At 37.7% G+C, this 13,882-nt stretch overlaps 1 protein-coding gene across 6 annotated transcripts in view; it reads left to right on the top strand.

Moving 5' to 3' along the window:
- The window catches only part of CA10 (carbonic anhydrase 10), a 202,178-nt gene that overhangs the window by 148,305 nt on the left and 39,991 nt on the right, over positions 1 to 13,882 (top strand). For all 6 annotated transcript variants that reach the window (XM_050714394.1, XM_035558913.2, XM_035558909.2 and 3 more), the window contains one exon: positions 9,138 to 9,323. In XM_050714394.1, the coding sequence (XP_050570351.1) occupies positions 9,138 to 9,323 (186 nt within the window). The remainder of the gene's footprint in view (positions 1 to 9,137; positions 9,324 to 13,882) is intronic.

Below are 13,882 nucleotides of genomic sequence, written 5' to 3'. Positions count from 1 at the left end.
GTTTGAAAAACGTTTCCCAGACTAATTTAGTGCAGCCTTCTTTTTAATGCTACATGCAAATAGTAAAGTAGAATATAAAGCAACAGTTTCAAAAAGAATTTAAATCAATCAAGTAGATATACCTCATCTGTTCAGCAGGGAAATTCTGAAAGTTTTATTAGGAAAGGAAGCACTGAAGAGAAAATACAAGCAAAATAAAGATATTAGAAAGTCTGGATACATTTATCAATACACAATCAACTGAGATATTATCTAAAGTCTGCCTTACTCAAGAAAAATATAAGGGAAGTGAACCACTAACTTCAATACAGGTGCTATAAATTTCCATCCGATCGGGATTCCATTGGAAAACCGCTGGCATTTCAACCAAAGCACTCTGCAGAAAGAGCTCTGAAATCCAGGCAGCTACCAGGAGTCAGTGCATCTCAATATCACTCATTAAATAGTGACTTAATTAGAGCCTCGGGATTTTAACATACTCAATTTTACATTTTAAGCCCCCCTTTAAAATGGACAGGGTGAAGTTTTCATCTGTCTGGATTTCTCACCAGTTTGAAAATGCTCTTAAGCCTTTAGGTTTAAAAAAGGCAGCTCTGACATCCTTTCAACAGAGACAAAAATTATTCCTAACACAGTTTTTAATGCGGATTCTTCAAACTAAAATCTTGTTACAGATTGCTAGACTAAATTAAGGTAATGGGTTCTCTAAGCCCCAGTTACTCTCTCAATTACTTATTGACTTAGCCTAATTCTAAAATAAGGTTAATGAACAAAAAGGAGCATGCAAATGTAATTTTTCCTTCTTTCTCTTCCATATAATGCTTGTAACTGTGTCACACCAAAGGATAAGTCTTGTCATCAGTGGTAAAAATGCGGCTATAGAAGCACAGGGCTGGAAATTGCTGAGTCTAGTTAAATGCAGTGTGTGTCTGGTTTAGAATGCCCCCAAACATCTTTTTTTAAACACCAGAGCATGACACACGCACACGACACTTCACAACAAACCCAAGTTCTCTGCTAATAAACCAAAGTCACTCCAGAATCTACCATAGTAAAGACACATCTGTGACTGCTGTTGAAGCACTACCAGGTATTTATTTAAAAATCCCTGCCAGTGATCTCAGGATGGAGGCTGTGCCCCATTCTGCGTATGACCACGTTTAACTCGAACTCAACACAATCCCTTCACTGTTTTACTTGGCTGAAGATACACCTGATTATTCTCACCCTACCTTCTGAGTAACCGCATGCTGTTTACACTGATACTGCACAGTTCTGCTGCATGCAAAGAAGCCTTCTGAGGTTACGCTGTCTTTTAAGGTAACTTGTTTTCACACATTCCTCTCCATGCTTCAGTTTCCCTGCAAGTATTCAGGCTGCAGGTTTCAAGATACTACAGAGCAGAAGATGGACCCTGAGATCCAGCCTGCTTTCTTAGAGCAAAACACTCTTAATGATTTATTTTTTCACACCAAACAGCATATAATGGATCCAATGTGCAGGAAGCTCTCAGAATCAAGATATATCCCACACTTAAAAGCCTTACTGGTCCCTGAGGCTTCAGCGAGCAATGGTGGAAGCTGTCCAGTCACAGAAGCCAGTTTTTCTGCTCGTCTATTTCACGAATTCGATTTTCATTTTAAAATCTAGCGAAAGCTCTGGGATCTAATTCATCTGCTACATATGGTTTAAATATAGTTGGAATATTTTAGATTAAGGGAGAGCAGTAAACATCAACACGCATACAGCAATTATTAATGCTAGACACCATACATTCTGCTGCATCTACTTTAGCCTTCATGGTTACTAACAAGGTAAAACCTTTGCATTAATGTAGTAGCAGAAATACAATAAAACACTTTATTATCCCTAAAAGGCAGCATGTGGCATATACACTCTGTGGGGTATTACCAATGTCCTAGGAGCAGTTTCATTCCTTCACATCCTGTGGCATATAATTATCTCAGGCTAACCATGACCCTGCGGTCCTCTATTAAAATTATATTTTCGTTACAGAACGGTGTATACATTATTGAAGCACATTATTTTGATCACTGAAAATTGACATATTGTGCTCATTAGCCAGTAAGCCTGAATATTTAATTTATGAGGTTTGCTCCAAGATTTTTACAGATCAGACACTTAACGCAAGTAAACATGCAAAACTGAAGATCAGTGAATGGCAGAGATTCTTACTGAAAATGGTGCTTTAAAAAAAAGTGTGTCATGCCATATGCTGAAACATGCCACGTTACGTTAAGCAGGTAAATAGATTAATTGGACTCATTAACATCATTTCCTTTTTAAAACTTTTCAACTTGCAAGATGAAAAGATTATTTTAATCTTTACCCTTCTCTCTTACATTTTACATTTCTTCATACAGACCTTTTTAATCAAATATTGATGATGATGCCTATTGTTCTTCAAAGCTCAGCACTGACGCTGCAGCTCCCTCTCAGTACGTGGTACTGTATCTAAACTCTGGGATTTCCTTATCTCTAATTTTCTTCCCACCCAGAAAACTTTTTCTTTCTTTTCTTTTCCTTTTTTTTTTTTTTTTTTTTTTTGCAAGCACAACATTGTATTTTTTCCAGAAAAAAAAAAGCACTCTGGATACGTCGCTTATCTGATGGCCTTCAAGCCACCTGCAGAAACTGCAGCCTCCAAACACAGGGGGGTAGACCAGAAGAAAGCTGCTTGACCGATGCGACAGACTCCACACTTCTGTCCCACAGCCAAAACTACCACTTCTGAAACCGAAGGCACGGATTACAGCCGTGTCACAAACCAAACCAACCAACCAACCAAATGATTTTAGTTTTAATTTTCTTCCTGGCCGTGGAAGTCCCAATGGTATAGAGGTGATAGCTCTATGGTATGGGTCAACAGTGCTCTCTGCTGGTAGCAGGGAAAGGTTGCAGGAAACACAGCTAGAATCTACCTTAAAATATAAGCATGAAATACTTTGAATATATGTCTAAAGCCCCAAGACATCTATATGCAAATATATAAAATATCATAATTTAAAAGTCCGAGAAAGTATGTTCTTCATTATACTGAATAAAAATTCAGAAATAATTCAGAATTATTCAGAAATAATTCTGGAAATGATGTTATATGAGCAGTGTTTCCACAGTTTCCTTACATAATGTTGCACATGTTGAGCTTAAGATACAGGCAGGGAAAAAGCATTATGAAGAATAAATATTCAAATGTACAAAGATACATCAAATGCACTTGAATGTTCTGTAGAAAGCAATTGCTTACAAACAGTTAAAGAAATACAATCCTTACGTATGCGTACAGAAATACTGCAGAACAAGGACAGAGCTCTCCATGACAGTTTGTAAAAAATCTGCACAACAGTTGTCTCCTATTTAACATCAATTTCTTCTTTAAGAGAAGACTTTAAAAACAATTATACTGTTTTAAACAACTGTTAAATACCTTAGAAGAATATCACTGAAATATCTTTTATTTTCCATCATAAGTCCCCTGTTAACAACTTCTAGAAAATCACAACAGCAGCATAAAACTACTTCTAAAACTAACTGGATGCCATAAGCACAACATTAAGAAAAGTTATGTTCTTCTCTAGGCGCTGCTTTGAAATAAGGGAAGGTAATCCTGGTGCAGAGAACTAAGCAGTGTGTCTTAGCACATCTCAACTCCTACTTTGGTGTGATGCTCAGTCACAGTCCTAAAGTCAGATTTCAAATCACAGACATGCCCTGGAGTCTATGGAAACTCTCTTTTCCAACCCTGAAGCAGTCTCTGCTTTGCACAAGAGAGATACAAGCAGCTTACTACAGAACAATCAATCCAAATCAATGGGAACAATATTTGTATCACAGAAAGCGTCTGGTCAAGATACTACAAACAACAACAACAACAATCATTAAATGAAAGTGCTTGGAGTACTCAAAAAAAAATTTAATCAGTTTGCTGCTGTACTTAGAAACTCAAGCTCGGGTGACCTGAGCTACAGCCAGAAGTGTTGGAGGGGACAATCCTGCCAAAAGGACAATCCCCAGGCAGAAAACAGTACAGTCTAGTATTAAAGCTTACTGACACCTGGGAGACAGAAGACAATTGCATATTTATTTATGCATTTGTGAAGCACTTTGAGACCCCTAGATGGCAGATACTAGGGACAGATTAATATTACTATTTTAATGTCTTCATGGAGCCCTGGTCCCTCCATGAGCCTCCTAGGGCCACAAGATGAGCAGAAACCTGTTGGCACAAGATGTGTCCCTTAGGTAGGATCCGGGTCACCTGCTGCCCTCACCACATTGACACCGAAGGGCAGAAAGTGAAGTCAAGGCAAAGCAAGTGGCATTAACAGCTCAGGTGCTGGTAAAGGGGCAGAAAGCCCACCCCCCCGAGCTTGCAGAGCTGCTGTTGTATTCCATAAACTGTAGCATTCAGGAGGAAAATACAGAAGCCAGTTGGCAGGCAACAGAAATGTGGCTATTGCAGGGTATAAAACTGGGGTATTACAACACCTTCAAAACACTCTTCAATACTTGGTGATTTGCTTCCCTACCCAGCGCTAGGCCTCCTTTGACTGTACCTATTTTCATCCCAAAGAAAGAAATGTCTAATACCACAGATAAGATCCAAGGACACCATAGCAGGGAGCCATACACAATTGATTTTCTCGCTTCCTTACATTCAGTGCTGCTCCACTGGCAGGTACTGATACAAGTTAAAAAATGTTCTTGGAACTGATCTTCAGACCACTGTTACCTGAATAAATCCAAAATAGCGAGAGACTATTTCACTATTTTGTCAAGACCCTTGGGAAGCAGAGAGCCTGCTGAAGAAACGTGACAGTCAGCTGCTGCTGTAGCATGGGACTAAAAGGCAAAGAATCCATCTCAACTCCTTCACTTTTCCTCTTGCACTCCTTGCTTACCCTCCTAGCATGGTTCGCCCCCAAACAGGCTTCTCTTTCTGTCACCTTTTCTGCACAGGGTTTTGAAGGCTGTTTAATCATAGATTAAAATGTAAAGATGTAGGACATGAAAGAAGTTCTGAAAATTATTTAGTTCAGGACTAGTTCTGGAAGAAAACAGTAAGTGAGCAAGATAGATGGTTAACTAGGACACAACAAAATGTTTTCATAAGTGCAGGGTTGAAGAATAACATTAGGAAAGATTGTTTCAGTTAATTTTTTTTCTAATGGTCATAAAGACCTGTGCGGTTCCAAGATAAACACGCATCAAAGAATTTGTGTTTATTAGTTAAGCACTTCTATTGATCTTACTTGTGTTCCACCTTTCAAGCAGCAGACTCTGGACTTCTTTGTGATCGTAGGACTAGCAGGTTACACACGTACTGCACAAGTATTGAGAGCTTCCTTAGAAATGTAGTATGGAATATATTAGCGGTACGTGCCTGTCTTGCATCAAGATAGAGAGAGAGAATAATGCTGCTGGGGAATTATGTGCACAAAGCTCTGTGAAGCAAGAATTAAAATGAATGAGATTAGATAGAAAATAACTACATCAGGAATATGTTAATAATTTAATTAAAGCCTACCAAAGTTGAAATATTCCACAATTAAGGCTAAAGCCCATCAACATTCTCCGTTCTACTTGGGGATTTTGCCATAGGTAAAATTACCTGTTTGGAAATACTTCTCAATGTTTGAGGAAAATTGGGTCAACTAAGAATGTGGTATGATCGTTAACTTTGAAAATGTTGGATGCAGCTGTTTTCTCAGGCAGACTTTTACTGATGTTTTGATATATGTTTTCTTTAGTGCACTTATTTCTGGTGGATAAAGTAAATGTCAATATCAATCCTTTTGAAAACGAGGAGGGGGAAATACTGCTTTTTTTTTCCCTAAGCTTGTTTGCTATGTAATTATCATTACATAACATTTTTTAGTAAAGTTAAATACATATATTTAAGTCAAACATCAAGGTAAAACAAAAATGTTATTAGCAGAGCAAGAAGCAACACAAAGGCCATGACTGTAAAGGTCTTAGCACCAAAGATTAATTTGACAAATTAAGGAAATAGTTACACAGATCTTAACAGATCTTTTATATTACCCTTTTAAACTACCCTATAACATTTTACCTGATCCACAGAAAGGTATAAAAATTTAATTCTATGCTCTGTGGAGTAGTAGGTATTGTTGTCTGTATCAGGCTGAGTCAAGATCTTTCTCAGAGAACACTCCTGTCTTCCTACCGCATATCCTATAGGAAAATGTACAAAATACAGAGAATACCACCGAGCCAACTTCTGTGCCTGAGGCCTGATACAAGACCACACGCAACTTTGCTGCCCACAAGACCAGCTGAGTTTGATGTTCCAAAGTGACCACGTACCATCACTTTAAAGGCTCAGTACCATAAAATATAGAAAAGCCCTATTTATTAGGAGCTTCAAATAATAAGATCAGAACCTACTTCTTCTCCAGCCACAATCAAAGGTGTGCATAGTTAAAACACAATAGAATGTTTTCTGCTGAAAAAAATGCAAGGCAAACTTCTTACTTTCTTGCATGACACCTTCCCACTGAGTGTAATGCATTTGTAGACTCTGAGCTTGCAAGCTGGTGATTGCACTAAGCAATACTATGTCCTGCAACTGTAAGTGGTTACACTAAAAAGTACGCTTTTAAAGGTCATAAGACGTTGAGCTTGTATATAAACCAGACAATATCCTGAACTGCAATAGAGAATTTCACACAGCAAGATGTTAATGCTTCCCATAATCAGGCACTGCCTTATTATACAAACACTGCAGGTCAGAAAGTCTCCAGATTTATTTATTTATTAAAAAAAAAGTTCCTTAACATTTCCATCTTTTATCTGTATGTATTCGAAGTAAATGGCAAATGTAAGACACTTCTGTTCTCCCTGCAGTGAGCAAACGCCCTCAACAGAAACGCCCATTAGAAGTCACTAGTAAGGGTGGGGGACTTTGACACTCTCAAGAAAAAAAATGAGCAGGGTCACATCGGTGCAATTGCATCCAGGATCTGGATTGGTATACGTGGCTGCTCTACCCCATGCACACAATCACAACCAGAAAGCCAGTGTTTCATTTAAGCCAGAAAAGGCTCAAAAAAAAGGGCAAAACCTTGCATTTTTGACATTGAAGATCTTAGATTTTGTCCTTCCTGGTGACAAGTTTCTATGTCCATGCAGGAGGCTCTTAGAGTTTGACTTCAGGTGTCCGTCCCTCCCTGCAGGTCAGAAATGAGGCATGTCGGATACTTCATTTCATTACTGGTGTTTTTTATCTGCACTCATGTAGGGAAATTCTGTTTTAAAAGAGTCAATACAATCTCATTACAAGCACTGCATTTTTATGAGGGGGAAAATGAGAAAGACAAATGTTACTCCTGTTCGTGCATTTGTCTCTTATCGTTTCCCCTCTCTGCTCTACAGAGAGTTATTTGATTCATATTAGAGGTTATTTGGGTCACTTTTACCTTGAGAGAGAAAATAATGGTAACCTAATTTGAGATTTGTAGCAATTTAAGTAAGAAAATGAATTCTGAATATTTTGCACAGTTTCTAAATTTAACTGAGTGTTCAGTGAAGCATGAGTTTCCGAATGTGAATAAGAGGCTTTACACCATTTCCCCCTATTTGTTTTTAAATTACATTTCTTACTTATGATAAGCAATTTTATGTCATTCATATGCAGTGTACTGAAACTGAATCCAATAAACTGACCTTCTTTCACCTATTAAACTAAACTTGGTATTTAATTATTATGCATGCAAAGTCAAGCAGAAAACTACGGGGCATTTACAAACAAAATCATTGTGTTTTATTTGAAATGAATAGGAATATTTGTGTTTATTGCTTTTCATTAAAAAAAATCCCTCCTTATTTTTCAATTGGAATAAACAAAAAATAGAACATCTGTATCAAAGTTTAAAAACCTACGATAATCAAAAGCGGTTTTAATCTCATCCATTTAATTCTATTGCACAGTCTGTGCAGTGTAACTTTTTACAACATAGTGTGCAACAAAACACGTCATTTAAACTCCGTAATTAGTATTACAGATAAAATGACACTGCAGCAATGTTAATTACTATAGCACTGATGTAGTACAGGATATAATACATAATAGTCATGTCTTTAATTTTAAATTGAAATGCAACAAAGCATATTATTGCTGCACTTCCTCTTCTTAAAGTAAATGAATGTTATTCAAGTGTACCATTTGTATCCATGCAGAATGTTCTTAAATCACGATTCTACTTTAACCCAAGCTGGCGTATTTCACTTTCTAATGGCATAAGTTAAGGAACTTCTTACTATAGGAACCTTTCCCGGCAGTGGGAAATATGACAAATATATTCCATATTAAACATTTCTACAATCATTTTCTTCTTCATTACAGCAACTGTAAATCAGTTTTCAAACGAAGCATAGCATTCAGTCTTTTTAAAAATAAAGATGAATCTTAAAGAGCATTACAGCTACTTAAGGTGTAATAGGAACTGGAGACATATGATCAAACTGTAATTAATTCTGCTCTACTATATCTAAAATACCTGTCAATTGCAAACATAAAGCATTCATAACAGGGTCTTGCAGAGGAGGACAATGAAAGTTTTTACCTGCAGCACCAGGAAGAGTAGGGCTCCCTATTTTATGAATAATTATCTCTCTGCTTTTGTAGCACCTTTACTTTTGGATAACTTTGTTATAAATATTAAAAGAAGAAAAAAATGAGTTAAATTTCAGATTTGTTCCGAGTATACTTAAATAATTTATGCCAGCTGAAATGTACCCATTTTCAGTGGAGAAATTTTGTAATGAAGTCATTATTCAGATCTCACATAAAAAATATTCTAAAAGCCTACTTATTTAGAAGTATAATAATCCTATTCATTGTGTTAACCACATGCCCCTGGATAAAACATGTACGCATAGATTTAGCAAAATATTTGAATATACAGTATAAGGTTCAAAGTAGAACTTGAAGTATATCCTCAGGTTGTGTATTTCATCTCACAACAATGAGAGACATTGCTACATTTAAATGAAGGTGTGTAAGGTGCAAAAGCTTGAAGTACGTGTAACAGGTTTCAAGGATTTACAAATGATATTGACAAAATGCTTTTTTTTTTTCCCCTGATATTGTTTAGGTCAGCGGGACAATGTATAATACAGGGAGACACGTATCTCTACGATTAGACAAAGAGCATTTGGTCAACATCTCTGGAGGGCCGATGACATACAGCCACCGCCTCGAGGAAATCCGGTTACACTTTGGAAGCGAAGACAGCCAGGGATCAGAGCACCTACTCAATGGACAGGCTTTCTCTGGGGAGGTATGTCAGCACACATGGAGTTACAAATGAACCAGCCTGAAAGGGCACGCTTTCCTTTTCTGCCTGAAGGTATTTGCAAACTAATTTGTACTCATAAAAATCCCCACTTTATCCGTGAGAAATTCATTTTTTGGTTGTTGGCTGTGTTGTTTTTTTTGGCCCATGCATTGCCATGTGAGTCATATCTAAAAATGAAACTGTGGTATTAATTGCACTCATAGATACCATATATTCACAAACAAACAGCTTACAAAGTAATTGAGTATGCTTTGGTTGGTCCTCTATTTCCCTAGTAAATGCAAATACAAGACTAACCATGAAGTAACACTGAAGATGCTCTATTTTTTTTAATAAAATGCTAATTTACTGCTCACTGGCATGTAACATTTTACATTGACCATTGTTCCGCCTTCAATTTATGTAAGAAATAAGGTCAAACTTAATTTTACTGATGGTTCCACAGAACTCTGCTGCTCTGCTCAAGAAATAAACCCTACAAGTAAACAATAGCAGAATCAGTACTTACTTTATCTTTTAAATGCATATCTGTAATTGTCCCAGAAAAGACCATAATTTGATGATCTTGATAACTACTTGCAGGACAGCTCATTACTTCTGTCGGATAAACATTTTAGCCTTGGAGTACTATTTGAAGATATATAGGAAAGTTTGCAGATTTTCTGATACGCAAAGCAGAATCTTTTCACTCTTCATATGTACAAGCAAGAAGAGACTCAGGGGTTTTGTAGCACCCCATCCTCCATCAGCCCGTGCCATGACCGTGAACTGGCATGCAACTCTGCTCCACAAATAAGGCAATGCTTCAGAGTAGCTGTCAATTATTGTAGGGATTATTTTTAAAGATACTCTTAAGTACCCTGTTACCATTCTTTCAGAAGACCAAAATGAATAGTTTTCATAGTAAAGAACTTATTTTGTTAGGGAAGAATAACCAAATTACCATCTGAGCTGTCTATCACAGGTTCTGGTGATGAGACAATTAATGCATGGCAATTTCTTTGGCATTGTGCAACAGCAGTTATTTAAGAGTAGGCTATTAACTGCAGAATTGTCAAATAATGTTGTAATTGATGGTAATTATTTGCTTTGATAAGCTATGTAGATATATTAATATAGCCAGTGGCAGCTTTTTCAATAAATTATTCATGCCTTACACAACTGCCTTCCCATTGCCTTGTTTAAATTCTGTGATAAGTGGACTTATAATGTATTGCTCCTTTAAGAGCTGAAAGTTAGGATCTAGTGTTGTAGTAAATAAGGTCTTTGCTTTGCTAAACAAATTTACAGAAGGCGGCTATCCAAATGAAAACAGTTTGACTGAAGAAAGCAAAAATGGGGTTGAAACATACCAGGCACTTGATATGACATATCAGTATGGTTTCAGATATTTTTAAAGGAGTAGACAAGACAGAAATTCATCACTCATAGACTATAACAAAAGTAAACATGTAGAGCACTTATTTTTTTTGCTATACTTAATGTTAATACTTAACCAGGCTCTTCTGGCTTCAAAAGTTTTGAAGTACAGTCATAAATGCAGCTGGCACTGAACTGAAAGACTTTTACTTTCTTTTCTGGAGACTAGACTTGACAGTTTATGACACTTTCATTCTCCTTCAGCTCTTTTTCCTGTAGCCAGGATAATACTAATTTAAACAACATCCACATGGCCAGAGGAAATTTTGATTCCTGAAACAACCAGATATTAAACAGCTATATTTGAGACACTGCCCTATTGTGCTTGAAACATCACTAACTGATTTAAAGAAGGTTCACACCAAAATACCAAAAGAGGCAGTGAGACTTCAAAGTGGAGATAACATGATGGTTTCTTGGATGAGAGCAGGGTAGCAAAGCAGCTGCTCGGCTGGGACAGCTACAGAAGCTGCTGACCCAGCTGCCCACCCGTCTGAGGCATGCCTGACTGCCTGTGAACAGCCGCTGGAGTTCATAGCACAGTCCTCAGTGAAACCACTGAGCTTGAACCTTAGACGATGCAGAGCTAAGTTGTCACACTTGCCAGCTGGAGCCCTAGTTTAAATGCCCTGAATCTTTTCCAGGCAGTGCCCAGCCCATTTACTGGCTGAGCAGAAAAGTCAGCTTCCTAACTTGGTTTGCCAACATCAGCAGTGAGACAGCACGATTAGCTTCCACTACCCTCAGTGTTCCCTCAGGAGTTTCTAGACCAGGATCATTGCCTTCTTATTACTTCTGACTTATTGCAGGAATACATTTTGTTATTAAAATTTGGTATTATTTGCTTACAGAGACCTCAAGTTTTTATTAATAAAAGCATAAAATCCACCTAAGTGGAAACCACTGTAAGTCAGTAAGTCACGCACAGCTGGATCCACAGCATACGCAGGTTTCATCTAGTTATCTGAATTCCTCCTGCAGTGAATGGAGAGAGATTGGCATCTTCAGAGGATGATCATTCCTGACAGCCAGAGACATATCTCTTAGGACAGGACAAATCACCCTGTGGAAATGCATCTCCCCTGACAACGGAGCAGAGACAAGCAGCTGGCCAAGTAGCTTAGACTAGATGCCTCCTTTTCAGATGCTGAGATGAATTCTATCCTTCAAGGATGTACTTTTCAAAGGTTCAGATAGCTGTTGTGGGCAGCCAGACAGGTAAGCTCCAGTAAGGTCAAGTATTAATTACTAATTTGAATCTGCATCTACACAGTTAAGTTTTATTAATAAAACACGTACTGTTTCCAAAGTACAGGCACAGAGTCAAATCAATCATGTTGACTAGCATGGGTGCAAACTTTCAGTGAAGGATGGCAGCTGACAACGTTCTTCGGATATACATTCATCCATACAAGTGCTGTCTGTATAAATAAGTGATTTTCAATAAGCTCCCAACACTGGGAGCTGTAACGTTTACAGCTCTCAGCAACTATAATAAGGAAACTATAGACCTGACTTTATGGTTACAGAGTACATGACGATATAAGGTAACATGTTTCAAGTCTGCTGCTGCTAACTATTATCACTTCTGTGGTGGGTGATACTGTCAGAAGAGATGGGATAAAGAAAAATAACTGCATAACTGCATTAGTTTAATTTGGTCAGGTAACCACAGCAATGAAGAATTGCTACCCTGAGCTTTAGCAGGTGAAGGCAAGCAGAGAAAAATCATTGCAGGATTACACTGTTTGGTTGCTAATTGCACACTAACACCCACAACACTGCTCTGTTGCTGCTGCTCTTAATTGTGTTGGACAAGATCACTATGGAGTTTACTGCAACCTCTAGTTTGCCATGGAAACAATGCCCAGGGATGAAGTTACTCAAGCAGTGTGATGCACTCGAGTAGAACACAATCAGCTCGTTGTTCCTCCTCCTCTTTCCTCCCATCCATTTCTGTCCCCTCACTTTCACTGATGCTGAATTCTCCAGTGCATGTTAAAGTCGCTGTATTGGAGAGAGAAAAGGGACCCTGGGTGGCAGCTGGGCAAAAGAGCAGTGCCTCTGCAGCAGCACTGGCAAACTGCTAGACTGGCTCAAACACACCAAGTGACATCCAAATCAGAGAAGGCAGGCAGAAGCTGTCAGACAGCCTCAGCACATCTTGAACTAGGAGCAGTGTGTTTACACATCTGAAAATCCAACCTAAGATCCATGCTAAGCAAGAGGTTTGTTCTTAGAACTTTTTTTTTTTTTTTTTGCCTAATGAAGATGTTCCACAAGTGCACAGGCACTTGGAGCAAGCTAGAGAGCACTGGAGCAGTACCATGGAATGAGAAAAATCTAGAAATAGCAACTTGCTTCAAGAAGTACTGTGTCTAAGTGATACTGAGAGACTTGTAATTTCCAGGCTTTAACATCTAACTAGGTGTTAAAGGCTGTCAGGAGAGATCTCTACAATAATCTGGTTACCTTTTAGCCTATAATTATAACTTTAATAGACAGAATAACTGAACTAATGCTTAAATAGCTTGAGTATAAGGGCTTTAAAATTGTGTATCAGATTATCGACAATATGTTTGACACTGCTAACATGGAAAGAATGAAAGGCTTTGGAATATTTAAATAAATTGAGCATTTGCTTGTCCCTCAGATACATAGCTGAGTGCATTCAATTCTCTACTCCTTGCATAAGCATCCTACTGTATTATAACAATTAAAAGAAAATCTTGGCTCAAGCAAAGTCCCCAGCTAGGACACGAATCAATCTTGTCTGCTGCCTAATAACTCTATGCAAAACTGCTTCTAATCCTTCCGAGTCTGTATCATTTAACAAAAGACCCTTCTTTAAGACAGAAGAAGCAGAAAATATGGCAGAATAGTGCTGCTGTTCAACTTCTGTCTACATTGTTAAAGTAAAAATTAAATAGATCAGGTAACTGAATCTCCAAAAGGTTCATGTTGAAAATGGGCCCCTCTAATATTACTATGTGGCAAAATCTTACAAATCAACACCATTTTGTTTCCTAAGCAAAAAAAAAAAAAAAATATATATATATATATATACACATATATATACATATAAATAAATAAATAAACATGCTGCAGGAGAGCTCCAATCA

Source organism: Cygnus atratus, chromosome 18 (genome assembly GCF_013377495.2).
Source record: "Cygnus atratus isolate AKBS03 ecotype Queensland, Australia chromosome 18, CAtr_DNAZoo_HiC_assembly, whole genome shotgun sequence".
Lineage (NCBI taxonomy): Eukaryota > Metazoa > Chordata > Aves > Anseriformes > Anatidae > Cygnus > Cygnus atratus.
This window is presented reverse-complemented; position numbering and strand designations above follow the sequence as displayed.